The sequence below is a fragment of the Manis javanica genome, chromosome 15 (assembly GCF_040802235.1).
Source record: "Manis javanica isolate MJ-LG chromosome 15, MJ_LKY, whole genome shotgun sequence".
Taxonomy (NCBI): Eukaryota; Metazoa; Chordata; class Mammalia; order Pholidota; family Manidae; genus Manis; species Manis javanica.
Window position 1 is genome coordinate 27,464,072 of NC_133170.1, and position 27,389 is coordinate 27,491,460.

The 27,389-nt window shown below is 42.1% G+C and overlaps 1 protein-coding gene across 1 annotated transcript in view; it reads right to left on the reverse strand.

Moving 5' to 3' along the window:
- Positions 1 to 254: 254 nt before the first annotated feature.
- Positions 255 to 27,389, reverse strand: part of GALNT8 (polypeptide N-acetylgalactosaminyltransferase 8) — a 34,352-nt gene continuing 7,217 nt past the window's right edge. The window contains 7 exon segments of the mRNA XM_073222395.1: positions 255 to 431; positions 998 to 1,135; positions 2,091 to 2,276; positions 8,072 to 8,186; positions 8,687 to 8,879; positions 9,889 to 9,970; positions 9,972 to 10,062. Of these exon segments, the coding sequence (XP_073078496.1) occupies positions 255 to 431; positions 998 to 1,135; positions 2,091 to 2,276; positions 8,072 to 8,186; positions 8,687 to 8,879; positions 9,889 to 9,970; positions 9,972 to 10,062 (982 nt within the window).

The following is a 27,389-nucleotide window of genomic DNA, read 5'->3' on the forward strand; positions in this document are numbered from 1 at the left end:
CACCTGTCCACCTTCCGGGGCACTCAAGGAACCATGGGAGGATGGAACAGACAGTAGAGGGAGGGGAGAGGAAGGGGTCAGAGGTCACCACGGAGAAGGAATGGGACAGCATAGCCTTTCTGACCATCCTCCCTGCACCTAAAATGGGACTGGCTTGCCATGACTTTTTGAATGAACTCGGCATTTCCTAGTTACAAGTACAGATTTGGTTCCACCCTTCCCATTACCCAGCATGCTCAGCATCTGCCTCCCCATCATCTAACACTGAGTCCAAATCTGGCAAAGGCTGCCAGGGGCTGAGGCACAACAGACTCACCCTGTTGGGCTAGAGAAGTCTGCCAACTGTGGCTGTGACAGTAACACATCCTGGGGGTGTTGCCTGAAGTAAGTCCCTGGTCCAGGCAGACACTTTCATCCAGGGAATTTTTCATCTGAAGAAGCAAAGCCCGCAACAACACACTGTTGGAAAGAGGCAGAGAAAGAGGACCCTCAGACCTCCCCAGTGTACATTTTCCCTGGCATTCCAAGGGAATCAGAAATGACCAGCCAAAGTGGGCAGCAGTTTGGGGTCCTGGCAGCTATTTTCTAGGCACTAGACCCATGCTGATGTGAGGCACTGCTGTGATGTACACTTCCTGGGAACACCACCACCAGACCGTATCAGCACAAATAGAGAAGCGGTGCCTATGCCTGCATTCCGGGGGTCAAGGCAAACACCCAGGCTGGCTGAGAAACTGAGAGGGTCGGAGCAAGGGCTGCAGTTTGCAAAGTAAGGGAGCAGAGGCAAGGAGAAGGAAAAGGGATGGGGGCTGGCGAGCAAGAGAGGGAAGGAGCCCAGAGGGTCCCAGGGCACAACACCAAGGAAGTAGCGAGGCCAGGAAGGGAATGGGTCAGGAGGGGTTTGGGAAGCCATTTTCTCGGCAGTCATGTGATTCAGGTCTCCTGGTCTTTCACAGTCGAACATTTAAAACCTGAAATACAATTTCATAACATGTACTCTCCCAAAGCCCACAGTGCTGTGGATTGGCTTCAGGACCGGATAAACATTTTTCAGATACCAGTCAAAACTTCTACATTTCAGTTTCTCCCAGAGTGCCTTTCTGGAAGAAATGTCTCCCAAATCAATGCCAGAGTTCTGTAAATAAAACATGGACTGTTCCTGGGCCTCACAATGTCCTTGACGCCACCAAAGGGTCTGGATGATGCATGAGAGAATAGAGTATTTTCCTAGTAGCCTGTAAGGTAATCCTGATAATTTCTAATTTACAGTTTTCCAGGAAAAGCCTGAACCCTAGGAAATACTGCTTTCAAGGATTCTTGCGAGGACTGAGTCACTCAGGTTTTTTCTTGTCATTAGCAAGCTGACACAGACTGCTCCTGCTTGAGGTAATAGTTACATCAATAAGGCACATAATACCCCTTGACGGCCAGGACAGGCTTTCAGAAAAACATTCTGGCAGCAAGATTTGGAGCTTAGAGATTTTCTAGAAGTGATATCTGTCGGGAATCAAAGTGAGAGAATGCTTGAGCCCAGAGCCACAGCTCGGAGACAGAAGACAGTGTATCACACCAGGCTCAGCTGGCTGGGCAGACGGGCGGCCTCCACCGAGAAAGGCATCCTTATTCACGTGCATCCAACAGGATTACAGTCCCTCCTCCCGCCTTCCTCCATCCTGTCTCCCATGGTGTGGCCTCTTAACAGTGAGCTCCTGATGTCCGACCTGCCCCACGGAGAATCCCTGACGACAGTGGTACATGAAGATCCTTGGTTTGAATCGTACCTCCTCTGCTTACTATCTGGTTACCTGGAACATATTCCTTTCAGTTCTCTGGGCTTCAGATTCCTTATCTGTAAACTTAGAATAATAAACAAACCTACCCCCATACGTATGTTGGAATGATTAGTGAATGCACAGAGCATAGAACTCTACATAATTGTTGATGTCATTATCATCACACCCTAATGAGGAGCTCACCCTAATTCTTTAGGGCAGGGACGGCACTTCTGCTCCATCCCTTCCCTTTTCTACCATTCCCACCATCTCCTCCTCCTTTGTTCTTCCTTCCTTCTGTTCAGTTCCATGACGAACCTGGAGAGGTATGTTCCAGGCCAAGTGGACCGTGTGTTTGCATTCATGCATCCAGATTTCAGCCACGTGCAGAGCACTGCGCTTCAAGGCGGAACTCAGATCTGGGGCATAGGGCTTGTGGTGTCTCTCTAGCTGAGCAACCCGGGAGCAGGGCAAGATCTCGATTCTCCCTCCACACTGCCACACCTGTAAGAGAAGGGGAAAAAGAATCACCTGGGCAGGCTGGGGCCCATGGCCAATAAGCAACCCAGCTTGTTGACTTGCAGACGCCACATCTTGGAACCATTTTTTAAAGAATGTAAATTCATCCCCCCCACACCCACCTCTACTCCCCACCTGCTTCTCTGTAACAACCTTCCTTAGAAGTCTTCCAACCTGCACCTCTCCTGTCTTTCAGACAGCTTCAGAAATTCTACCTCCTTCAGGAAGTCCCCCTGAATGGACCTAAGGAAGGGCTGCCCCAGGCTCCTTTATCCCTAAGGAAAGTGGCAAAGTCCTAAGAGGCACCCTGCCATGAGCCAATCTCCCTGGACTTAGTTTCCCACAACCCTTCTCCACCCTGCATGCCAGATGTAAGATGACATGGTGGACAGACCCCCAGGTGGCCCCTGTGATCCCTGCTTCCTGGTCTTACACCCTTCTCTAATCCCCTCCCTTTGATGCGGGTTTGTAATCTCCTTTTAACCATAAAATACGACAAAGTTAACAGGATATACATGGTCACCTGTGTGTGTGACGTAAGATTGCAGTTGTCCTTCTTGCCAGGAAGCATGCTCTCTTGCTGGCTTTGCAGAAACAAGACACCATGTTGCAAGCCCCCCTGTGGAGAGGGCCAAAAACAAAGGGCAGCTCCCAACAGAGAGCTGGGAAAAAAGCTCATGCTTCCTCAGAATGGAAGGCCTCCAGGAACTGAGTGCTGCCGACGATCACATGAGCCTGGAAGCGGATGCTTCCCCAGCCAATCCTAGACGAGGACCCAGCCCTGGCCAAAACCTTGACTGCAGTCTTGCAGAGGATCCTGCCAAGCCAAGCATGGACTCCTGACCCACAGAAACTGTGAGACAATAAAACACATCTTGCTTTAAGCTACTAAGCTTGTTATAATATTGTTACATGGCAATCAGTAATGAATAGAGATGATCCATGACCAAGAGATACTATGATTTATGACCTAATCCTAAATAATCTTCCGTGCCATCCTTATGGGTACAAACATACTTGTCAGACTACACATTCTAAATATTTGCCTTAAAAATGTGGTCTTCATCCCTATAGATCACAGAACTATCTAATGACACTAGATTTATATAATGTCTCCAGCATCTTCTGAAGAGGTGCCCAAGAGAGTTGCAGTTTCTGGGAGAATGTTAGTCCATCTGGAAGCAGTGAATGATCTACTGCATCCACGCCTGTGGGAGTCTAAGACAAGGGTAAGCAATTTAAGTCCTGCTAGTCCAGTGAACCACCTGAGGGCTCAGTCTTCCTATTCGACTTTCAGATTTTTATGTCCCTTTCTCCACTCTGAACCCAAAGATTCCCCTCCCTTGCTACTCCCACAACTCACAATAGCAGTAACACAAAGCCAGGCTTTGGAGTCAGACTGACCTGTGTTCAAATCCTGACTTGACCACTACATGACTGGCAGTAAGAGGCTGATTCTCATCTGGCTCATCCACAAAACGGCACACCCACCCTTTGGGCTGTTAAAACTAAACTTTGTTTTTGAATTTTATTTCCTACAACCAAAGATTTAAAAATCCAAATGTAACTTCAGTTTTCCTTGTTGATAGAGGTTTCCAAACCACAGGAATTTAGTGAGAAAAATTAACTGTTGGCACAAGAAACATTAAAGTTGAGTAAAAAGATAAAAATCAGAGTTGTCATTTATGAAGTAAGGTTAACTATTATCCTCGACCAAAAGTCTTCCAATTTTACTCTCAGTTTATTCCCATGAGCCAAACACCCCCCGTTCTCACTCTCTCTTTCTCACCCCCTCTCTCTCCCTGACACACACACAGAGACATGAAGCTTCTGCTTATAACATCACTTACTTTGTGCTACCTACTATCCTAATATTTTTCATGAATTTAACCCTCACCATGTAGTTATTATTATCATATCCATTTAAATAACTTGCCCATGTTTACCAGCTAGTGAAAAACAGCTGGATTCGAAACTCCGACAGTCCACGCCCACGTGTTGAGCTCTGGCACAGTCCCAGAATACCCAAGGTGCTTAGCAGATGCTGGCTCTCCTTTCTCACCCATCAGCCCAAATTCTCCACCTCCATTTATAAGCCTCCACATGCACCAGCACAGCCATGGCTCCCAGACATCAGAACAAAACACTCGATGCCTCGCTGATGTTCTCCAAGATTTGTTATTTGAGAAAGACAGATCTAAATTGTGCTTAGAGGTTTTAAAAGGCAAATAACCACACACAGAAACCAAGGGACCTGGATTTGGAGAGAACTGGGTTTTTTTGTTTGTTTTTTTAATTTTTTTAATTTTGATATCATTGATAAACAATTACTTGAACAACATTATGGTTATTAGACTCCCCCCATTATCAAGTCCCCCCCACCCACAAACCCCATTACAGTCACTGTCCGTCAGCGTAGTAAAATGCTATAGAATCATTACTTGTCTTCTCTGTATATACAGCCTTTCCCATGTCCCCCCCACCACATTATGTGTGCTAATCATAATGCCCCATTTTCCCCCTTATACCTCCCTTCACACCCACCCTCCCCAGTCCCTTTCCCCTTGATAACTGTTAGTCCATTCTTGGGTTCTGTGAATCTGCTGCTGTTTTGTTCCTTCAGTTTTTGCTTTGTTCTTATGCTCCACAGATGAGTGAAATCATTTGATACTTGTCTTTCCCCCTCGTGGCTTATTTCACTGGACATAATACCCTCTAGCTCCATCCATGTTGTTGCAAATGGTAGGATTGGTTTTCTTCTTATGGCTGAATAATATTCCATTGTGTATGTGTACCACATCTTCTTTATCCATTCATCTACTGATGGACACTTTGGTTGCTTCCATTTCTTGGCTATTGTAAATAGTGCTGCGATAAATATAGGGGTTGCATATGGATTTTTCAAACTAGGCTCCTACATTCTTAGGGTAAATTCCTAGGAGTGGAATTCCTGGGTCAAATGGTATTTCTATTTTGAGTTTTTTGAGGAACCTCCATACTGCTTTCCACAATGGTTGAACTAGTTTACAAGCCCACCAGCAATATAGGAGGGTTCCCCTTTCTTGGGGAGAACTGTTTTATCCAAGGAAAGGAAAAGGATGATCCTTTCCCAACACTCGCCAGCTTACATTTCAAGCAAAGTCTATTAAAAAATACAAAATGTTAAAAGAAAGAGGATTTCTTGTGGAAAGTCAAATGGCAGAGTTCTACATGTGGAGTAGGGGAATGGAAACCGAGAGGGGGATGGAGGAGAGAGCAGAGAAAAGCCAGCCTGATCAGAAATGATAAGAAGGGCTTGGGGTTCTAAGGTGGGGGGTTGGGGTTCCTACCAAATTCATGGAAAGTTCTGGTAAGTAGGAAAACCCCAGCCACACTGTAACTAGGGTACTTTGCTAAGTACCATGTTTTAAATTATTTCTGCATTTACATTTTTGTGCTAGAGACTATTGTACTCCCAGTATTGATTCACCTGTACATCCTTAGTTACAGAAGGAATAACTGTAACCAACCTGCTGAATCTCCACTTCCCAGGCTCCTTTGCATATAGGTGTGGTCAGGTAACCCATAGCGGCCGGTGGAATTTAGGGGAAATTACATACACAACTTCCAGGAAGTACCCTTAAAAAGAAGGAACAAGCTCTGTTTTTCCCCCTTTTCTCTTCCTACTGACCAGGCCACAGATGCAGTGCTGACATGGCAGAGCCACAAGCTGGAAGATCCTTTGCCCACATCGCCGTGGAGCTGCCGTCTCAGTCCTGAACTGCTGATGTTCAAACTGTTGTGGGAGAGGGAAATTAATTTCTGTCTTGTTTAAGCCTCTGCTATTTTTGCCTCTGTCACAGAAGCCTAACAAGGGTTCTTATAATTATCTTTATAAATAATCTGAAATGATGTACTACATTTTAACTGCACCATTATTCTCATGATGTGAAACAGGATACTTCTCATTTTACAAATAGGAAAACTGATCAAGACCTCCATGCAAAAAAATTAGTCTTTTCTGCCAAAGAGTATGATTGTGGCTTAAAATATAACCCAGACAGGGACTCAAAGTTTATTTGTTAACATATTAACATAAAGTACTAATTGGGTGTAATATGTGGCTATAGGATAATTACTTTTGATTGGAAAGAAATTGAGGGGTCTATCTGAATAAACTTTAGACAGAAAATTGTCTTGTTCTTCCAGACACTATAATGGACCAGAGATCATCTGGTCTCAGGCACAGAATTCCAGAGCTGAGAAGGGTAGGGATAAAAGCTATTTTATACAAGCTCAGTCCACAGTGAGTTAGCAGAGCCAGGACTAGAGCCTAGGTCTTGCATTTTCTACAATACCAACCTGAAATCATTATTATTGTTATTTTTATCATTAACCCTTTAGGGAGTGTAAGCCATGTGTCACTTACCACACTAGGTGCTTGACAGAGCCAGGTCCAGTTAGAAAGCTTGTATTTGCCCAAGATAACACAAACTTCAGGTGACAGAGTAGGATTTGGACATAAGTCTGTCTGTCTGCAATGCTGTGTAATTTTCACTACCTTATACTGCCTCATTTAAGAGTTCAGCCTTAGAATGGAAGATCCAAGAAGGATAAATTAACAAGAATAACCACAAAACCAAGGAGCAAAAACAAGGCCTGTAGATCATACTCAGGAGGCAAAATGGAAACTATGGAAGGGATATTTTATGCATGAAGCTGTCCCTAATTGATTGTCATGGGTTGAATTTATTGGCCCCAATTCTTCATACCTCTCTTCATGGCTTTGCTGTAGACAGAAGATACCCCACCAGTCCCTGACTTTGGGCTGGACCATGAGACTTACTTTGACAGGTGAAAGGGCAGAAGAAATAATGTGCTAGTTCCAAACCTGGGCTTTAAGAGGCATCACATGGTTCCACTTGCCCTCTCTTGCAACATAAGGAGAGTTTAGGAAGGTAGCTGCTGTCCCATCAACCTGGGTCTCAGAATAAACATGTGTGGAACAGAGCTGGCTGGGCCTAAAGATCTATGAGAATAAATCATTATTTTTTTTAAGTCACTGAGTTTTGGGTGGTTTGTTACAAAGCATTTCTGTAGCAATAGCTAACAGATACACTAATACAATATGAACCTGCACTTGGAATTTCTCCAATTGTCTTAGTTTGCACCTTGAATTCCCTTACAGAGCACAAAATTTCATATTGTTCATCTGACCTGAGAAGACATGAGAAGCTGAAGAAGACACATAATTGTTGAAATGTGAAACCAGTGTTGTTCCAGACACACAGGAAGTGGGTCCGAACTAGAACTGGTTAGAGGTTTTCACTGATATACAAGATACAAGCCATCACTGGCTATTAGTCCTTGACTAGACCACATCTTACCACAGACTTATGTCACATGCCAGCTGCTCCAGCCGTCCAATCAGGAGCAAGTTCGCTGCCCACACTCCTGTGTCTCCTGGTCCTCTGCTTTCTCCAGTTTCTCTTTGACTGGTTTTGTAGAAAGCTGTCTGCCCCAAATTTGGTTTTTTCCAAGAGATGGCCGGAAAATGCTTGGAGTCCTTAAAAGAAACAGGAACACCATTGCTCAGCCTCAGTACCCCTTCCCATGCCTTATAGATTGCATGGACCTATTCCACTGCAGAGCCCTGTGGCCTGTCCCTACTGACCTGGCAACAGGAGGATTTGCCCGCCTTTTGAGCCAAAGACATTCAGCCTTGTTCCAGCTTCCAGAGATCCTACTCTGATTATTTCCACTTCTGCTTTGCCCTATAATAAGAGTGGGACTGTACCCACCCTCAGGCTGAGGTCCACGTTCTCTCCTCCATAGATGAGTATCCCACCATCCAGAGACCCAGTCTCCCCCACCAAGTGCCTGTTGGCAGCCAGGATGCCCAGGTTGGAAGGACTCCTAGAGCGCTCACAGCAGGAGAGTCACTGCCTCCTCTGTGAGCAACTGGTCGGGATGGGGGTGAGGGGTAAGGAGCCCAAAGGTGATCTGGCCCTCAAAGCTCTCCCCAAGCCTCCTCTTACCCTAAAGACTCAGGCTGGGCTAAGTGCACGCAGCCTTCCCTCCCCCCTGTGCTGTCACAACCCTGCTCAAATTACACCAAAGTTACATCCTTCTCATCTTGATATCCCTATTTCATAGCCTGATAAATGCTTAAAATGACCCAAATGTCTCCTAAAACATCAAGTGCTTTGCTTTGTTTTGTGCAAAAGCCCCTAAACAATACAAAGGGTCTGTGATAGCTTATGTGGGACCAGCTTTTCTATGCCCTGACCTTCACCCTCTCTCCTCCACACAACCCAGCCAACTCCCATTACTACCACCAAAGATAAACTGCACCCACCCCATCCATTCATGACTCACCATGCACCAACCAAGTTCCCGAGCCCATTCAGACTTACTTCAGTGGGGTGGTGACATCATGCAGATCCAGCCAGGCCTCTGGCAGTAGGTCGTAGCAGCCCCATAGTCTCCAGTCAAAACCATCAGCTGCCAATGTGTACTTTTCCAGTTCAAAGGTGTCAAAACGAACATTATCAAACACAGAAGACACAATCACAGTGCGGTCTTCCTGAATTCGAGCCAAGATGGGCTCTGCCCTTGAATAATGTGTAACAAACCCAGGCTGGATATGAGAGTGAGCAGCTCAAGCAAGCAGACATAACTGTGCCAAGCACCTTGACCTGACACAGAGCACCTTCATCGTTTAGGCTATGCTGGGTGGTGAGTGGAACTCTCCATATTCCAGAGAATCTCTGTAGCTTTCAGGAGAACTGGCAATCCATGTCAAGAGCAGCTTTAGAATTGGTTTATCAATACGCCAGCCCCAAGGCATTTTGAACAGAACCCTCAGTATTCTACCTTAATTTACATTATCTCTTGATTCTCTCTGTTTCATGTTTCTTTGCCCTCTGATTCTCCACATTTTCCAAAGAACACAGCTCTCTTTGTATCATGTAATTTCAGGGCTGGAAAACCCTTAGGAATTACCAAAAGATTATCTCTTCATTTTACAAATAAATACATAAGGCAAAGTGACTTATTCAAAGTCACAAAGTATTTGCCAAAGTCAGGGGTGGATCCCTCTGTGAATACTCCAAGCCCGTTGTTTTTCTTTAGGGGAGGGGGCAGACTGTGAGCAAGAGTCACTGGTCCTCTGAAGAGCCTCAGCATCCAAAGCCCTCTTTCCTTGGTGCTGTCCTGGTAGGGAATGATTCCAAATCCCTTCATGGCGTCTGAAGGTCTCCTTTGGACCCCCACCTCACCCCCTCAGGCCTCCTTCATGCTGCATGGAAAAGGGCATAGGTGGCTTTAGAGTCACGCAGTCCTGACCTGACTCAGCTCCACCACCAGGCGATCTTTCCGGGTCCAGTTTACTAATTACTCGTCTGTGTGATTGAGATGGTGACCCAGTCTTGACTTTGTGAAGACCAGTGTGCCCAGCACAAATGTTGTGCTCATCAACAGGCCCTCAATAAGTGGTCCCTTTCTTTGCCCTACCTGAGAAGCACAGTGCGCTAAGCTGAAAGTTAAAACCCCTTCCCAGCATAGCACAGCCGGTAAATGGTCATTTTTACCATTATTCCTTAGTCAAGCTGCTCACCATCTGAGCTGAAATCGTCCACCAAGATGATCTCCTTCAACACCTGAGAGGGGCTCAGGTCGATGATACTGGTGATGGCCCACCTGTATTATACACAGAGCTTCATTCATGAGTGTGAGAATGACACTGAGGGATGGGAGTTGCAAAGAATATTTCTTCCCAAGACACCGATAAAAGACCACTCTTTATAAATATATTACTTTTAAAACTACTAATCAGTGTACCCCTTCACTACATATGGTGTTATTATGTATAAATCAACTCACTGATGTCCCCCAAAGTCATTAGGAAAGGAAATGCTCAGTTGCTTATCACAGTAGCAAGAACATTTTGTATGTTTTTCCCAAAATTCTCCTGCTATGGGAATAAAATCCATTTCTTTTTGATTAACCTGCAGTGGACATTTCCATTTGAACATCCAACATGGCCTAAAAGGATCTCCTGTTCCTCCCCCACCCCTAAATTAGCTTCTTTTCAGACACATTCTTTCCATCACTGCTGCCACCCTTCCCCGTGTTCTCAGACCTTCAGTCATTTTTTGACACAACCTTCTACGTCACCACTGTAGAGAGGTGGCAAACTGTCCAAAGAATGGTGCCCGACACATTTTTTAATGTCACAGTTTACATTTATTAAATGCTTACCATACACTAGGCACTAGCTTACTCTTATTTTTAACATCTTTATATATCTTTATTGAGATATATTTCACCTAGGATAAAATTCACCCATTTAAAAGTGCACAATTCAATATTTTTAATATTCACAGAGTTGAGCAACTATCACCACTAATTTCAGATTTTCATCACACTTGAAAGAAACCCATTACCAGTCGCTCTCCATTCTTCCCCAACCTATTCCAGCCCCATCCCCCCAGCCATAGGAAACCAATAATCTACTTTCTATCTCTGCAGAATTGCTTATTCCAGACTTTTCAGATAAATGGAAGCATGCAATATGTGGTCTTTTGTGATTGTCTTCTTTCACTTGGCATAACGTTTCCAAGGTTCATCAATGGTATAGCACATATCAGCACTTCATCCTTTCTTATTGTTGAATAATATTCCATTATACGGATATACTGCCTGTTCATTCACTCATCAATCATTGGAAATTTAGTATCTCTCTATTTTATGGCTGTTGTTAATACCTTTATGAACACTCTTGAACAAGTTTCTGTGTTGGCATTTGTTTTCATTTCACTTATATACACACCTAAGAGTGTAATTGCTAAGTCATATGAGAAACCTATGTTCAGCAATTTGATGAACTACCATACTGTCTTCCAAAGTGGCTGCAACATTTTACATTACCACCAGCAATGAAGGAGGGTTTCAATTTCTCCACAATCTGGACAACACTTGTTATTATCTGTTGTTTTGGTGATAGCCATCCCAGTGGGTTTTACCTCATTGCGATTTTGCTTTCCATTTCCCTAATAACTAACGATGTTGAGCACCTCTTCACTCATTTGTTGGCCATTTGTTTATCTTCTTTGCAGCAATGTTTGAGTCCTTTGTTAATTTTTAATTTGGTTATCTATTTATTATTGAATTGTTAAAGTTCTTTATGTGTTCTAGATTCAACTACCTTATTGTATATATGTCTTACAAATATTTTACCCCACCCTGTAAGTTGTCTTTCACTTCCTGATGATATTATTTGCAGCAAATTTTTTTTTTTGGTTTTATTTATTTATTTTTTTTTTGAGAGGGCATCTCTCATATTTATTGATCAAATGGTTGTTAACAACAATAAAATTCAGTATAGGGGGGTCAATGATCAATGTACAATCGTTAATCCATCTCAAGCCTAACTCTCGTCAGTCTCCAATCTTCTGAAGCATAACGAACAAGTTCTTACATGGTGAACGAATTCTTACATAGTGAATAAATTCTTACATGGTGAACAGTACAAGGGCATTCATCACAGAAACTTTCGGTTTTGATCACGCATTATGAAGTATAAACAATCAGGTCAAATATGAATATTCATTTGATTTTTATACTTGATTTATATGTTGATCCCACATTTCTCCCTTTATTATTATTATTTTTATTTTTATTTTTATTTTTAATAAAATGCTGAAGTGGTAGGTAGATGCAAGATAAAGGTAGAAAACATAGTTTAGTGCTGTAAGAGGGCAAATGTAGATGATCAGGTGTGTGCCTGTAGACTATGTGTTAATCCAAGCTAGACAAGGGCAATAAACCATCCACGGATGCAGAAGATTTCTCTCAAAGCAGGGGGGATGAGGTTCTGAGCCTCACCTCTGTTGATCCCCAATTTCTCACCTGATGGCCCCCCTGCAACTGTGCCTGTCTTAGGTTGTTCCTCCCTTGAGGAATCTTACCCGTCTCTGGCTAACCAGTCATCTTCCGGGGCCATACAGGGAAATGTAAAGTTGGTAAGTGACAGAGAAGCCATATTGTTTGAAAAGGTTAGCTTTTTACTTCTTTGCAGATTTATGCCCTGTGGCTTCTATGGCCAGCACTTGTCTTGAGGTATCTTTACCACCTGGAGGAATTATGATACTCGGTAACTTCGATATGAGGCATGAATTCTATCTAAGGGTTGTAATTAGGAAGGAAGAAGAAAAGCTATAGAGGTAGCATATGGAAGAAAACATGGGAGGATTGATTATTTCTTTGACATATCTTCTTGTAGAGTACCTTAAGTATGTATAGGTTTTAAACTACTAACTAATTTGTACACACATATTAACATAATAGGAATATGGTGACATAAACAAAGCAAATCTATAATTACCATCCATCTCCAGTGAAGCCAAGAAAACCATTTAGGCACCCTAGGCATTTGTGAAAATCTGTCTATGATATGATGGATATTGTCCAACTGTACTTGAACAGTCTGAGAGAAATCAGACAAATTAAAGCAGCCCATTTCTGGGTTCTGTTCACCTCCCATATGTCCTTTTAACCGTAGATAGTCTATAGTCATAAGATTTTGGAGTGCTACACCTTCCACCACTCCCAACTCCTGGTTGAGTTCCAACAGTACAGATCTGGTCAAATTCGTTGTCTCACTGTATGCACATGCCAGCCTAGACATCTCCCTCCTCCTCATTCCAATGTCAAGTCCAGGAATCGGTGGGGTGGACACAGCCACGACCACAGCATCGCCCGGATCCCTGTGGAGGCATTTTGATGATCATCCCCCGGCACGAGTCCTCCAGAGAGTGCTGATGCCGGAAGCTCCTCCTCATATCATATCTTAGTTCATTTTCTGGGTATCCAAGCTAGGCCTTGATCTTCTGCATAGAAACAAACAGACCCTTTGCCCACACTTTCACATGCCCTCTATACCACTGTGCAGAACTCATTGGAGGTCAGCACACAGGGACGGCTTTTTTTTTTTTTTTTATTAAGAGAAAGGAATATTATCAGAAAAGAGTACCTCCATAGCTGATCATCTGACACCCTTTAAGTGATCATCATTAAGGATATTTAAAGCATGCGTTGATCTTTGATTTACCAATAGTTTTATCCTATCAAGGAGTAATCCCTCTTTTCTTTCTTTCTTTCTTTCTTTTTTTTTTCTTTTTTTTTTTAATTTTTAATCTACACTTACATGACAAATACTATGTTTACTATGCTCTCCCCTATATCAGGTTCCCCCTAACAACCACATTACGGTTACTGTCCATCAGCTTAGCAAAATGTTGTAGAGTCACTACTTGTCCTCTCTGTGTTGTGCAGCGCACCCTCCCCTTTTTCCCTCCCCCCCATGCATGCTAATCTTAATACCCCTCTTCCTCTTCCCCCCCCTTATCCCTCCCTGCCCACCCATCCTCCCCAGTTCCTTTCCCTTTGGTACCTGTTAGTCCATTTTTGGGTTCTGTAATTCCGCTGCAGTTTTGTTCCTTCAGTTTTTCCTTTGTTCCTATACTCCTCAGATGAGTGAAATCATTTGGTATTTCTCTTTCTCCGCTTGGCTTATTTCACTGAGCATAATACTCTCCAGCTCCATCCATGTTGCTGCAAATGGTTGGATTTTTCCACTTCTTATGGCTGAGTAGTGTTCCATTGTGTATATGTACCACATCTTCTTTATCCATTCATCTACCGATGGACATTTAGGTTGCTTCCAATTCTTGGCTATTGTAAATAGTGCTGCAATAAACATAGGGGTGCATCTGTCTTTCTCAAACTTGATTGCTGCGTTCGTAGGGTAAATTCCTAGGAGTGGAATTCCTGGGTCAAATGGTAGGTCTGTTTTGAGCATTTTGATGAACCTCCAAACTGCTTTCCACAATGGTTGAACTAATTTACATTCCCACCAGCAGTGTAGGGGGGTTCTCCTTTCTCCACAGCCTCGCCAACATTTGTTGTTGTTTGTCTTTTGGATGGCAGCCATCCTTACTGGTGTGAGGTGATACCTCATTGTAGTTTTAATTTGCATTTCTCTGATAATTAGCGATGTGGATCATCTTTTCATGTGTCTCTTGGCCATCTGTATTTCTTTTTTAGAGAACTGTCTGTTCAGTTCCTCTGCCCATTTTTTAATTGGGTGATTTGTTTTTTGTTTGTTGAGGCATGTGAGCTCTTTATATATTCTGGACGTCAGGCCTTTATCGGATCTGTCATTTTCAAATATATTCTCCCATACTGTAGGGTTCCTTTTTGTTCTATTGATGGTGTCTTTCACTGTACAGAAACTTTTCAGCTTAATGTAGTCCCACCTGCTCATTTTTGCTGTTGTTTTCCTTGCCCGGGGAGATATGTTCAAGAAGAGGTCACTCATGTTTATGTCTAAGAGGTTTTTGCCTATGTTTTTTTCCAAGAGTTTAATGGTTTCATGACTTACATTCAGGTCTTTGATCCATTTTGAGTTTACCTTTGTATATGGGGTTAGACAATGGTCCAGTTTCATTCTCCTACATGTAGCTGTCCAGTTTTGCCAGCACCATCTGTTGAAGAGACTGTCATTTGGCCATTGTATGTCCATGGCTCCTTTATCAAATATTAATTGACCATATTTGTTTGGGTTAATGTGTGGAGTCTCTAATCTGTTCCACTGGTCTGTGGCTCTGTTCTTGTGCCAGTACCAAATTGTCTTGATTACTATGGCTTTGTAGTAGAGCTTGAAGTTGGGGAGTGAGATCACCCCTACTTTATTCTTCTTTCTCAGGATTGCTTTGGCTATTCGGGGTCTTTGGTGTTTCCATATGAATTTTTGAATTATTTGTTCCAATTCATTGAAGAATGTTGCTGGTAATTTGAGAGGGATTGCATCAAATCTGTATATTGCTTTGGGCAGGATGGCCATTTTGACGATATTAATTCTTCCTAGCCATGAGCATGGGATGAGTTTCCATTTATTAGTGTCCCCTTTAATTTCTCCTAAGAGTGACTTGTAGTTTTCAGAGTATAAGTCTTTCACTTCTTTGGTTAGGTTTATTCCTAGGTATTTTATTCTTTTTGATGCAATGGTGAATGGAATTGTTTTCCTGATTTTTCTTTCTATTGATTCATTGTTAGTGTATAGGAAAGCTACAGACTTCTGTGTGCTAATTTTGTATCCTGCAACTTTGCTGTATTCCGATATCAGTTCTAGTAGTTTTGGAGTGGAGTCTTTAGGGTTTTTTATGTACAGTATCATATCATCTGCAAATAGTGACAGTTTAACTTCTTCTTTACCAATCTGGATTCCTTGTATTTCTTTGTTTTGTCTGATTGCCGTGGCTAGGACCTCCAGTACTATGTTAAATAACAGTGGGGATAGTGGGCATCCCTGTCTGGTTCCCGATCTCAGAGGAAATGCTTTCAGCTTCTCACTGTTCAGTATAATGCTGGCTGTGGGTTTATCATATATGACCTTTATTATGTTGAGGTACTTGCCCTCTATTCCCATTTTGCTGAGAGTTTTTATCATGAATGGATGTTGAATTTTGTCAAATGCTTTTTCAGCATCTATGGAGATGATCATGTGGTTTTTGTCTTTCTTTTTGTTGATGTGGTGGATGATGTTGATGGATTTTCGAATGTTGTACCATCCTTGCATCCCTGGGATGAATCCCACTTGGTCGTGGTGTATGATCCTTTTGATACACTGTTGAATTCTGTTTGCTAATATTTTATTGAGTATTTTTGTATCTATATTCATCAGGGATATTGGTCGGTAATTTTCTTTTTTGTGGGGTGTTTGCCTGGTTTTGGTATTAGGGTGATGTTGGCTTCATAGAATGAGTTTGGGAGTATTCCCTCTTCTTCTATTTTTTGGAACACTTTAAGGAGAATGGGTATTATGTCTACTCTGTGTGTCTGATAAAATTCCGAGGTAAATCCATTTGGCCCCGGGGTTTTGTTCTTGGGTAGTTTTTTGATTACTGTTTCAATTTCTTTGCTTGTAGTTGGTTTGTTTAACTTTTGTGTTTCTTCCTTGGTCAGTCTTGGGAGGTTGTATTTTTCTAGGAAGTTGTCCATTTCTTCTAGGTTTTCCAGCTTGTTGGCATATAGATTTTCATAGTAGTCTTTAATAATTCTTTGTATTTCTGTGGAGTCTGTCGTGATTTTTCCATTCTCATTTCTGATTATGTTGATTTGTGTTGATTCTCTTTTTCTCTTAATAAGTTTGGCTAGAGGCTTATCTATTTTGTTTATTTTCTCAAAGAACCAGCTCTTGGTTTCGTTGATTTTTGCTATTGTTTTATTCTTCTCAATTTTGTTTATTTCTTCTCTGATCTTTATTATGTCCCTCCTTCTGCTGACTTTAGGCCTCATTTGTTCTTCTTTTTCCAGCTTTGATAATTGTGATGTTAGACTATTCATTTGGGATTGTTCTTCCTTCTTCAAGTGTGCCTGGATTGCTATATACTTTCCTCTTAAGACTGCTTTCGCTGCGTCCCACAGAAGTTGGGGCTTAGTGTTGTTGTTGTCATTTGTTTCTATATATTCCTTGATCTACATTTTGATTTGTTCATTGATCCATTGATTATTTAGTAGCATGTTGTTAAGCCTCCATGTGTTTGTGAGCCTTTTTGTTTTCTTTGTAGAATTTATTTCTACTTTTATACCTTTGTGGTCTGAAAAATTGGTTGGTAGAATTTCAATATTTTGGAGTTTACTGAGGCTCTTTTTGTGAGCTAGTATGTGGTCTATTCTGGAGAATGTTCCATGTGCACTTGAGAAGAATGTATATCCTGTTGCTTTTGGATGTAGAGTTCTATAGATGTCTATTAGGTCCATCTGTTCTAGGGTGTTGTTCAGTGCCTCTGTGTCCTTACTTATTTTCTGCCCGGTGGATCTATCCTTCTGGGTGAGTGGTGTGTTGAAGTCTCCTACAATGAATGCATTGCAGTCTATTTCCCTCTTTAGTTCTGTTAGTATTTGATTCACATATGCTGGTGCTCCTGTATTGGGTGCATATATATTTAGAATGGTTATATCCTCTTGTTGGACTGAGCCCTTTATCATTATGTAGTGTCCTTCTTTATCTCTTGTTACTTTCTTTGTTTTGAAGTCTATTTTGTCTGATATTAGTACTGCAACCCCTGCTTTCTTCTCACTGTTGTTTGCCTGAAATATGTTTTTCCATCCCTTAGCTTTTAGTCTATGCTTGTCTTTGGGTTTAAGGTGAGTTTCTTGTAAGCAGCATATAGATGGGTCTTGCTTTTTTATCCATTCTATTACTCTGTGTCTTTTGATTGGTGCATTAAGTCCATTTACATTTAGGGTGACTATTGAGAGATATGTACTTATTGCCATTGCAGGCTTTAGATTCGTGGTTACCAAAGGTTCAAGGTTAGCTTCTTTAGTATCTTACTGCCTAACTTAGCTCGCTTATTGAGCTGTTATATACACTGTCTGGAGATTCTTTTCTTCTCTCCCTTCTTATTCCTCCTCCTCCATTCTTCATATGTTGTGTGTTTTGTTCTGTACTCTTTTTAGGAGTGCTCCCATCTAGAGCAGTCCCTGTATGATGCCCTGTAGAGGTGGTTTGTGGGAAGCAAAATTCCTCAGCTTTTGCTTGTCTGGGAATTGTTTAATCCCGCCATCATATTTAAATGATAGTCATGCTGGATACAGTATCCTTGGTTCAAGGCCCTTCTGTTTCATTGCATTAAGTATATCATGCCATTCATTCTCTTCTGGCCTGTAGGGTTTGTGTTGAGAAGTCTGATGTTAGCCTGATGGGTTTTCCTTTATAGGTGACCTTTTTCTCTCTAGCTGCCTTTAAAACTCTTTCCTTGTCCTTGATCCTTGTCATTTTAATTACTATGTGTCTTGGTGTTGTTCTCCTTGGATCCTTTCTGTTGGGGGTTCTGTGTAATTCCATGGTCTGTTCGATTATTTCCTCCCCGAGTTTGGGGAAGTTTTCAGCAATTATTTCTTCAAAGAGACTTTCTATCCCTTTTCCTCTTTCTTCTTCTTCTGGTACCCCTATAATACGAATATTATTCCTTTTGGTTTGGTCACATAGTTCTCTTAGTGTTGCTTCATTCCTGGAGATCCTTTTATCTCTCTCTATGTCAGCTTCTATACGTTCCTGTTCTCTGGCTTCTATTCCTTCAATGGCCTCTTGCATCTTATCCATTCTGCTTATAAATCCTTCCAGGGACTGTTTCACTTCTGTGATCTTCTTCCTGACATCTGTGATCTCCCTCCGGACTTCATCCCATTGCTCTTGCATTTTTCTCTGCATCTCATCCCATTGCTCTTGCATTTTTCTCTGCATCTCTGTCAGCATGTTCATGATTTTTATTTTGAATTCTTTTTCAGGAGGACTACTTAGGTCTGTCTCCTTCTCAGGTGTTGTCTTTGTGATCTTTGTCTGCCTGTAGTTTTGCCTTTTCATGGTGATAGAGATAGTTTGCAGTCCTGGTACCAGTGACCGCTGGAAGAGCTTCCCTTCTTTTTGGTTTGTGGCCTTCCTCTCCTGGGAGAATAGCGACCTCTAGTGGCTTATGCTTGTCAGCTGTGCGCAGACAGGGCTTCTGCTACCTGCCCGTTTGCTATGGAGTTTATCTCCGCTGTTGCTGTGGGCGTGGCCTGGCTGGGGCTGCTCCTCCAAAGTGGTGGAGCCCCGTTGGAGGGGGAGCGGCCGGGAGGCTATTTTTCTCCGAAAGGGGCCTCTGTGCTCCCTATTGCCCAGGGGGTTAGAGTGCCCAGAGATCCCCAGATTCCCTGCCTCTGGTCTAAGTGTCCTGTCCTACCCCTTTAAGACTTCCAAAAAACACTCTCCAAACCAAAACAACAACGGCAACAATGAGAGAGGGAACAGAAAAAAAAGGAAAAAACACGCGATTTTTTTTTTTTCCTCAGGCGCCGGTCCCAGGCACCCGCTCACTGGTCCTGCTGCCCTGCCTCCCTAGCACCGGGGTCCCTGTCCCTTCAAGGCTTCCAAAAAGCACCCGCCCACTGATCCCGCAGGGAAAAATGTGCGATATTCTTTGTCTTCAGGTGCCGGTCCCAGACACCTGCTCACTGGTCCTGCTGCTCTGCGTCCCTAGCACCAGGGTCCCTGTCCCTTTAAGGCTTCCAAAAAGCACTTGCCAAAAAGAGAAAAAAAAGGGGAAAAATGCAAGATTTCCTCCGTCCTCAGGCGCCTGTCTCATGCACCCACCCTCCAGTCCCGCAGGGAAAAACACGGGATAGTCTTTGTCCTCAGGCGCTGGTCCCAGGCACCCACTCACCAGTCCCACCGCCCTGCCTCCCTAGCACCGGGGTCCCTGTCCCTTTAAGGCTTCCAAAAAGCACTCACCAAAAAGTGAAAAAAAAAGGGGGAAAGCGCACAAGTTCCTCCATCCTCAGGCGCCGGTCTCAGGCACCCGCCCACCGGTCCCGTAGAGAAAAACACGCGGTAATCTTTGTCCTCAGGCGCCGGTTCCAGGCACCCCCTCACTGGTCCCACCACCCTACCTCCCTAGCAATGGGGTCCCTTTCTCTTTAAAGCTTCCAAAAAGCACTCGCCAAAAAGAGAAAAAAAAAAAGGGGAAAAATGAGCGATTTCCTCCGTCCTCAGGTTCCGGTCTCAGGCACCCGCCCACCTGTCCGGTAGGGAGAAACACGCAATCTTTGTCCTCAGGCGCCGGTCCCAGGCACCGCCCACCTGTCCCGCCGCCCTGCCTCCCTAGCAACGGGGTCCCTGTCCCTTTAAGGCTTCCAAAAAGCACTCGCCAAAAAAAAAAAAAAAAAATACCGCTCCGGTTTCTTTCCACCCGCCGGGAGCCAGGGGGAGGGGCGCTCGGGTCCCACTGGGCCGGGGCTTGTATCTTACCCCTTTCGCAAGGCGCTGGGTTCTTGCAGGTGTGGATGTGGTCTGGATGTTGTCGTGTGTCCTCTGGTCTCTATTTTAGGAAGAGTTTTGTTTGTTATATTTTCATAGCTCTATGTGTTTTTGGGAGGAGATTTCCACTGCTCTACTCATGCCGCCATCTTGGCTCCGCCTCCTCCAAATTTTTTTTAAGTTTGGATGAAGTCCAACTTTTTCATTTCTCTTTTATCCCTTATCCTTTTGGTATCATATCTAAAAGCCATTTCCATGGTGGTTACCATGGGGTAGGGGTTGGGGTGGGTGGGTGAAATAGGTGGAGGAGACTGAGGCACAAAGTCTCAATCATAGTATCAATTAGTCATAGAAATAAAAGTACAGCATAGAGAATATAGTCAATAGTTCTGTAACACCTTTCTATGTTGACATTTAGTAACTACACTAGTTGGGGTGAGGATTTAATAATGGGATTGAATAGGATTGAATCACTATGTTGTATACTTGAAACCAATATAATATGGTATATCAACTATTCTTCAATAAAAAAATATAAATAAAAAAATTTTTTTAAATAAAAAAACAAAAACCACTTCCAAACCCATGATTTCCAAAATTTACTCTTATGTTTTCTTCTCAGGTTTTTATAGTTTTATCCATTACACAGGACCTCTTTGAATTAATATGTATGGTGTGATATAGGGATACAATCTCATCTTTTTTCACACAAATAACCAGTCATCTGGACTGTTTGTAGAAGAGACTGTTCTTACCCACTTTGAATTGTCTTGGCACCTGTAAAGAAGAAAAACTCTCCTGTGTGTCTCTTTTTTTCTACTCACAGTACCCACTGCTCACAATGAAAACTTTGGCAGCCAGATGTGTGGGGATTTTCCCACAGCAGACAATTCTGTGACACCAGTTGGGTGTCCTTCAGTTTAACTCATTTTTGATGCTATCTACCTGAAGCTAACATCAGATTCCACAAGTTAAAGGTTCAGGCCCACAAGAATGTCCCACCATCACCATTCCAGAGGCCAATTACAATACCTGTGTTACCTGTCCTTTGGACCCACTGGCTATAAATTGGAAGTTCCCATGACCTGTTCTTAGATTAAATTAATTTGCTAGAGCAACTCTAGAACTCAGAAAACCAGTTACTTACTAGGTTACCAGTTTATTAGAAAGGAGATTAAAGGATATGATCTATATGTCTATCCTCAGCCAGTAGCATCTTATCTTGATTACTGTGACTTCATAGTAAGTTCTGAAATCAGGAAAATGTGAGTCCTGTAACTTTATTCTTTTTTAAGATGTTTTAGCTATTTGCAATAACTTGCATTTCCATTGAATTTTGGGATCATCTTGCCAATTTTTACCCAAAATTCAGCTGGTATTTTAATAAGGATTGTAGATCAATGTGGTAGCTATTACCATTTTAACAAAATTAAATCTTCTAACCATGAATATCAGATGTTTTCCATTTATTTGAATCTTTAATTTCTTAACCCATGTTTTATAGTTTTCCATTTACAAACTTGCACTTATTTGTTAAATGTACTCCCAAATATTTTCTGATACTATTATTTGAATTGTTTATTGCAAATCTATAGAAACATAATTGGATTTTGTGTATTGATTGTATATCCTGCAACTTGCTGTATTCATTTATTAGTTTTAATTATTTTTTATGGATCTATTTATAAATTTATGTCATCTGTGGGTAGTGAGTTTTACTTCTTCCATTCCAAACTATATGCCTTTTATTTCTTTTTCTTCCCTGGCTAGAAATTTTCAGTAAAATATTGAATGTGAACAGTAAGATCAGACATACTTGTTTCAGATCACATGGGGAAAGTTTTCTGTCTTTCGACATTAGGAATGATATTATCTATGGGCGTTTCATAGATGTCCTTATTATGTTGAGGAAGTTCTCATGTATTCCTCTCTCATTGAGTGTCTTTATTATGAAAGGGTGTTGGATGTTATCAAATGGTTTTCTCTGTGTCTGTTGAGATGGTAGTGTGCTTTTGTCCTTTATTCCATTAAGATGATATATTACAGTGACTGATTTTTCAGAGTTTGAACTATATTTCTGGCTTAAATCCCACTTATTCCTGGTGTATAAGTCTATTTCGATGCTGTTAGGTTCAGTTTGCTAGAATCTTGTTGAGGATTTTCACATCTATGTCTATGAGGGAAGTTGCTCTGCTATTCTTTTTCTTGTGATGCATTTATCCAGCTTTGGCATCAGGGTAATACTGCCCTCATCTAATGAGTTGGTGAGTGTTTCCTTCACTTACATTGTTAGGAAGAGTTTAAGAAGAGCTGAAGCCACTTCTTAATTAAACTTCAGTAGAAGTCCCCAGTGAAGCTATCTGGACCTGATCTTTTCTTTGTGAGTGTGTTTTTAGTTACTAATTTAATCTCTTGTTACAGGTCTACTTAGATTTTCTATTTCTTCTTTAGCCAGTTTTGGAAGTTTGTGTGTTTCTAAGAATTAGTTCATTTCATCTGAGTCATCCAGTTCGTTGGGATATTCCCTAATACTCCCTGATTTCTGTAAGGTCAGTAGTGATGTCTCTCTTTCAACCCTGATTTTCGTCTTTTCTATTTTTTTTCTTGGTCAGTCTAACTAAATTTTTGTCAATTTTGTTGCTCTTTCCTGAACAACCTTCTCTTGAAGATATTTTTTTTCTATTTTTATGTCATGTATTTCCACTCTAAAAGCTTTAAATGGTTCTTTTTTATGATTTTCTCTAGTCAAATCATTACTTCATTAGGGAGAGGAAATGCTGCACTCAACATCCTCCCATTCTGGCAGCAAGACTCAGTTGACACATTTTTTAAAAACTGAAAGCTTTTGCCAATATAAAAAAAGTCCAGAATTTCAGTCTCTCTGACAAACCAAACATTTGTCTTACTGCAACCACTTTCCCTGCCGATAACACCTCCTCTGGCCAAAGTCAGAGTTACTAAAATTACTCAAACATATGTTCCCCTCTTCATCACAGCCTCACCCAAGCCTCTCCTTACCCAAAAGATACATGTAGGCATTTGAATTGCAGCCCCTGAGAATTCAGAAGAATTTTTGGTGGAGACCACAGTGCAGGGGATGCCAGGGATGCAAACGGACACACACTGTGAAGAAATACCCTGCACAGCAGTGGCCAGAGACGAGGCTGGGGAGACCCTCATGACCAAACAAGGAAGGCTAACAAGAATGGATTTTAACCTGGAGATACTGAAGGATTTTAAGCAAAGGATAGCATGATCAAATGAACATTTTTTTAAGATTATTCTGGCTGCTATAAGAACAGATAAAAAGGGATCAGCCACCTGCAGCCCCCATAATACTGGTAGGCAGGTCTGAAGACCTCAGCTAAGGCACACCCTAAAGTAAGAAGGGGGTGAAAGAGAAGTGGTCTCAATTGGACTTCCTAGTCACGTGAATGTGGTGGGTAGGGGACGTGCAGGCAGGACACTGTATCACAATGCTTTTCAGGCTCTAAGGTGCACACAAATCACCTGGGAATCTTGTTAAAAGCCAGACTGTGGTTCAGCAGGTCTGGGTGGGGTCTGCAATCCTGCCTTTCTAACCAGCTCCCAGGTGGTGCCAATGCTGTAAGAGCTGGCCCGATGAAGCAGAGCAAAGCCTCCAGAGAGACCGGTACTAGTGTCACAGGTCTGTCACCTTCCGTCTGGATTGCCTTGGGAAAGCTACCTACCCTTTGTGTGCCTCCTTTACCTGACCTTTAAAATGGTAGTAGTACTAATAAAAATAATATTCACATCATAGTTGTATAAGAAAAGACTTTCTCAGTTTTCCACCTATGTAAGGAAAAACCCAGTTCCTTGCTATCTGTGTGTGTCTCCTTTATTACTCACATTATTACCACACAGAATGCTTCAGCTCTGACACTTCCAGTCACCAAATGTGCGGGAGTTTTTCCAACACCAAGAAATTCTCTGTGACATCACTTTGGTGTCCCATGATTCAACTCAATTCTGATTTTTTAAAAATATCTGATTCCACACGTTAAGTGCTTAGTCCCAGAGGACTGCCCCCATCCCTCTTCCAATGTGGTCGGCCATCATGTAGTAGGCCCCCAAGGCACACATAGCTTCTGTCAGACTTTGTACAAGCTGGAGGTGCCCATGACACCTCCTTGGGCTCAATCAATTTGCTACGGTGGCTCGCGGAACTCAAGGAAACACTGACGCTTACTGGTTTATTAAAGGATATGATAAAGGACAAAGATGAAGAATATACAGGGTGAGGTCTAGGAGGATCCCTAGTACAGGAGTTTCTATCCCTGTGGAGTTGGGGTATGTCACCCCTTCCAGCATGGATATGTTTACCAACCTGGGAGCTCACCAAACACCATAATATGGGATTTTATGGAGGCTTCCTTATATAGGCATAAGCAAATATTAATTCCATTTTCAGCTCTCTCCCCTCTCTGGAGGATGGGGAATGGGGCTGAAAATTCCAAGCTTCTAATCATGGCTGAGTCCTTCTGGTGACCAGAAACCATCCAGGAACCATCCAGAAGCCCACCCAGAGTCACCTCAATATAACAAAAGATGCACCTAGTGCTCTTATCATTTAGGAATTTACAAGGGTTTTAGGAGCCCTGTATCAGAGACAGAGTCCAAGACAAATACTAGAACAAAAAATGCTTCTAGTGCTCTTAGCACTTAGGAAGCCGAGAGCTATTATGTCCCAATAGTATTAGTATTAGTGTGAAATACAAAATGAAGTGTTCAATAAATGTTAACTGCTGTTATTACTATTTTGGTAATTATTTTTGCTCCTGATGTTATAATTATTACTTGGAAAATGACACCATTCACTGAGCTAGGACCAATGAGAGGGGGGAAAGAAATTGAAACATTTAGATTTGGCCATGCTGAGTCCAAAGTGCTTCTGACTCACACCATGGAATTCTCTAACTGTGTATGTGGTCCTGGGGCCACAGCTGAGCAATCAGGATTGGAGATGTGAATTTGGAAGTCATCACCATCCAAATGGTGGTGGAATTCATAAGAGTTGGATAAAATCATCCAAGTTACATGCAGAAAGGAGCCTTGAGCTAAAGTGTGAGAATCATCAGTATTTAAAGCAGAAGCAGAGGAGCCTGGGAGAGGAACTTTAAATTTCAAACTCAGTGGCAGTTCCTAATGTCTAGTACAGACTGTTTATATAATAAATATGCTTTAATTGAAAGTAAGAATCAGTAACCATGTTAAATGAAAACTGATTAAAACTCTGCTCAGCTTCTCTTCTCTCTAATCCACACAATTTGATAAACTACCTTCAGATTTTCTGTTCTCCACCCATCTCCCATGCATCATTTTGAATATTTTTTGGCTATATTCTAAATACTTTCACAACACTTCTCATCCATTGCCCCACATTCTCTTTCCCACCTTACATCAAGAGACACAAGAAATGTGGTTCCTGCAGTTCCAAAAAGAACACCCTTATTTCTTAGCACCTGACCTGGAATGTGTAGAACAGCTCTGTCCAGTAGAATTTTCTGCAGTGATGGAAATGTCCTATGTCTGTGCTGTCCATTATGATAGTCACTAACCACATGTGGCTACTGAACACTTATAATGTGCCTATGTAACCAGAACACTACCTTTGTAATTTCATTCAATTTTAATTAATTTAAATTTAAATAGCCATATGAGACTAGTGGCTACCATACTGACCGTACAGCAGAAGACACTGAAAAATATTTATTGGTCAAATGACAGCTAGAGGAACTGATCTGCAGTGACTCCTTCCAAGCTATAGCCCCACGCCCCCTTGTCCCTAGCAACAGGAGAGCATGATGGGAGAAATAGATTAGGTAAGTTCTAGGTGTTAGAGCTAGAGGGATAAACTTTATGCTTATCACAACTTTGCCTGAAACAACTGCTGTGTAGAACAAATAAGCTGATATGTACACATGAAAACAGGATATAAGTAATTGCAAAATATATTCTTACATTAGGATTTCCTAAGGCAAATATGGCAGCAGCCAGGACAGCTTCTTGGTTGTGTGACCTACCTCTGCAGTCACACGGGTCGTCACACTTAGTGAGTTAACTTGGCTTAATATTTTGCCATCACCATCTTGGAATTCTTAGTAATTTTTTAACCAAGGGTCCCACATTTTCATTTTGCACAAGGCCTGCAAATTTTATGGCTGGTCCTGGCCGCTACATTTTGGTGGACTCCCTAATTGAGATTCACTGTAAAAGCTATGCCTTTTCCTGTGTTTAATTGTTTATTTGTATTTAATCTCTACCTGAACTCAGTAAACTGACTGATTCTCCAGTTCCACACAATACTCTCCTGAGTAGCCATTCTCTGGTCTCAGAACCATAAAGAGAGGGCATGAAGTCATGAGAACTGTCAGGGCTGGCACCTTCTGGCATCCAGCTGCTATCCAGAAAGCTGAGGAAGCAGTGACCACAACCACTTGGGCATCTTGTTTAGCAGGAGGCTGGACTAAGTGCCATAGAAGGTCTATTCTTTCATTATCTTATCTCTGAAATACCAAATTATTTCTCTCAAAGAGAGTCAAGGGAGTGATCTTCCTACAGTTCTGAAAGCGTAATGGTTTCCAGAATGCTTTAGCTCTGAAATCCAAGTATGTCTGAGCCACGTGGATTTTTTATGGACAGCAAGGAGGAAGGGTACTCATTTGGTTTCTAAGTATCAGATGTGACTCAGATGTTATTCAAGTATATAAGGAAACTATTCATACATATTTTTTTGTCCACAGTAATCCAAGTATTACCCTGGATAAAACTAAATGGCAGTTTCATGACTTAATCCCTGTGGAATAAAAAATGAAAAGCAGTTTCATGAGTTAATCTCTATGGAATAAAACCTGGATGCTCCAAAATTACATAAGTACAAGCAGTTTCAGTTACCAACTGATCCCAGCATATTATCCTCATACCTAAAAACCTAAATTATGCAATCAACCCAAGAGAAAATGTATTAGGACCTATTTGTCTCCTGGTTCACAAGTGGCAAATACTGATGCATGTGTTACCACTTGCCCCTTGCCTGATGCCAGGCATCACTAACCAACTGTGGAACTCCTGCCTCTGAGCACATGGACCCAAAGGTGCCCCCCACAATACTCCAAGTAACCACTACCGATCATCTGGGATTGACAGAAAAGATGAAACTTTGTTACCTCCCTTGCATAAACTATTAGGTAAAATATTTGTCTTAAAATGCCTTAGGGGCAATCTATATGCTG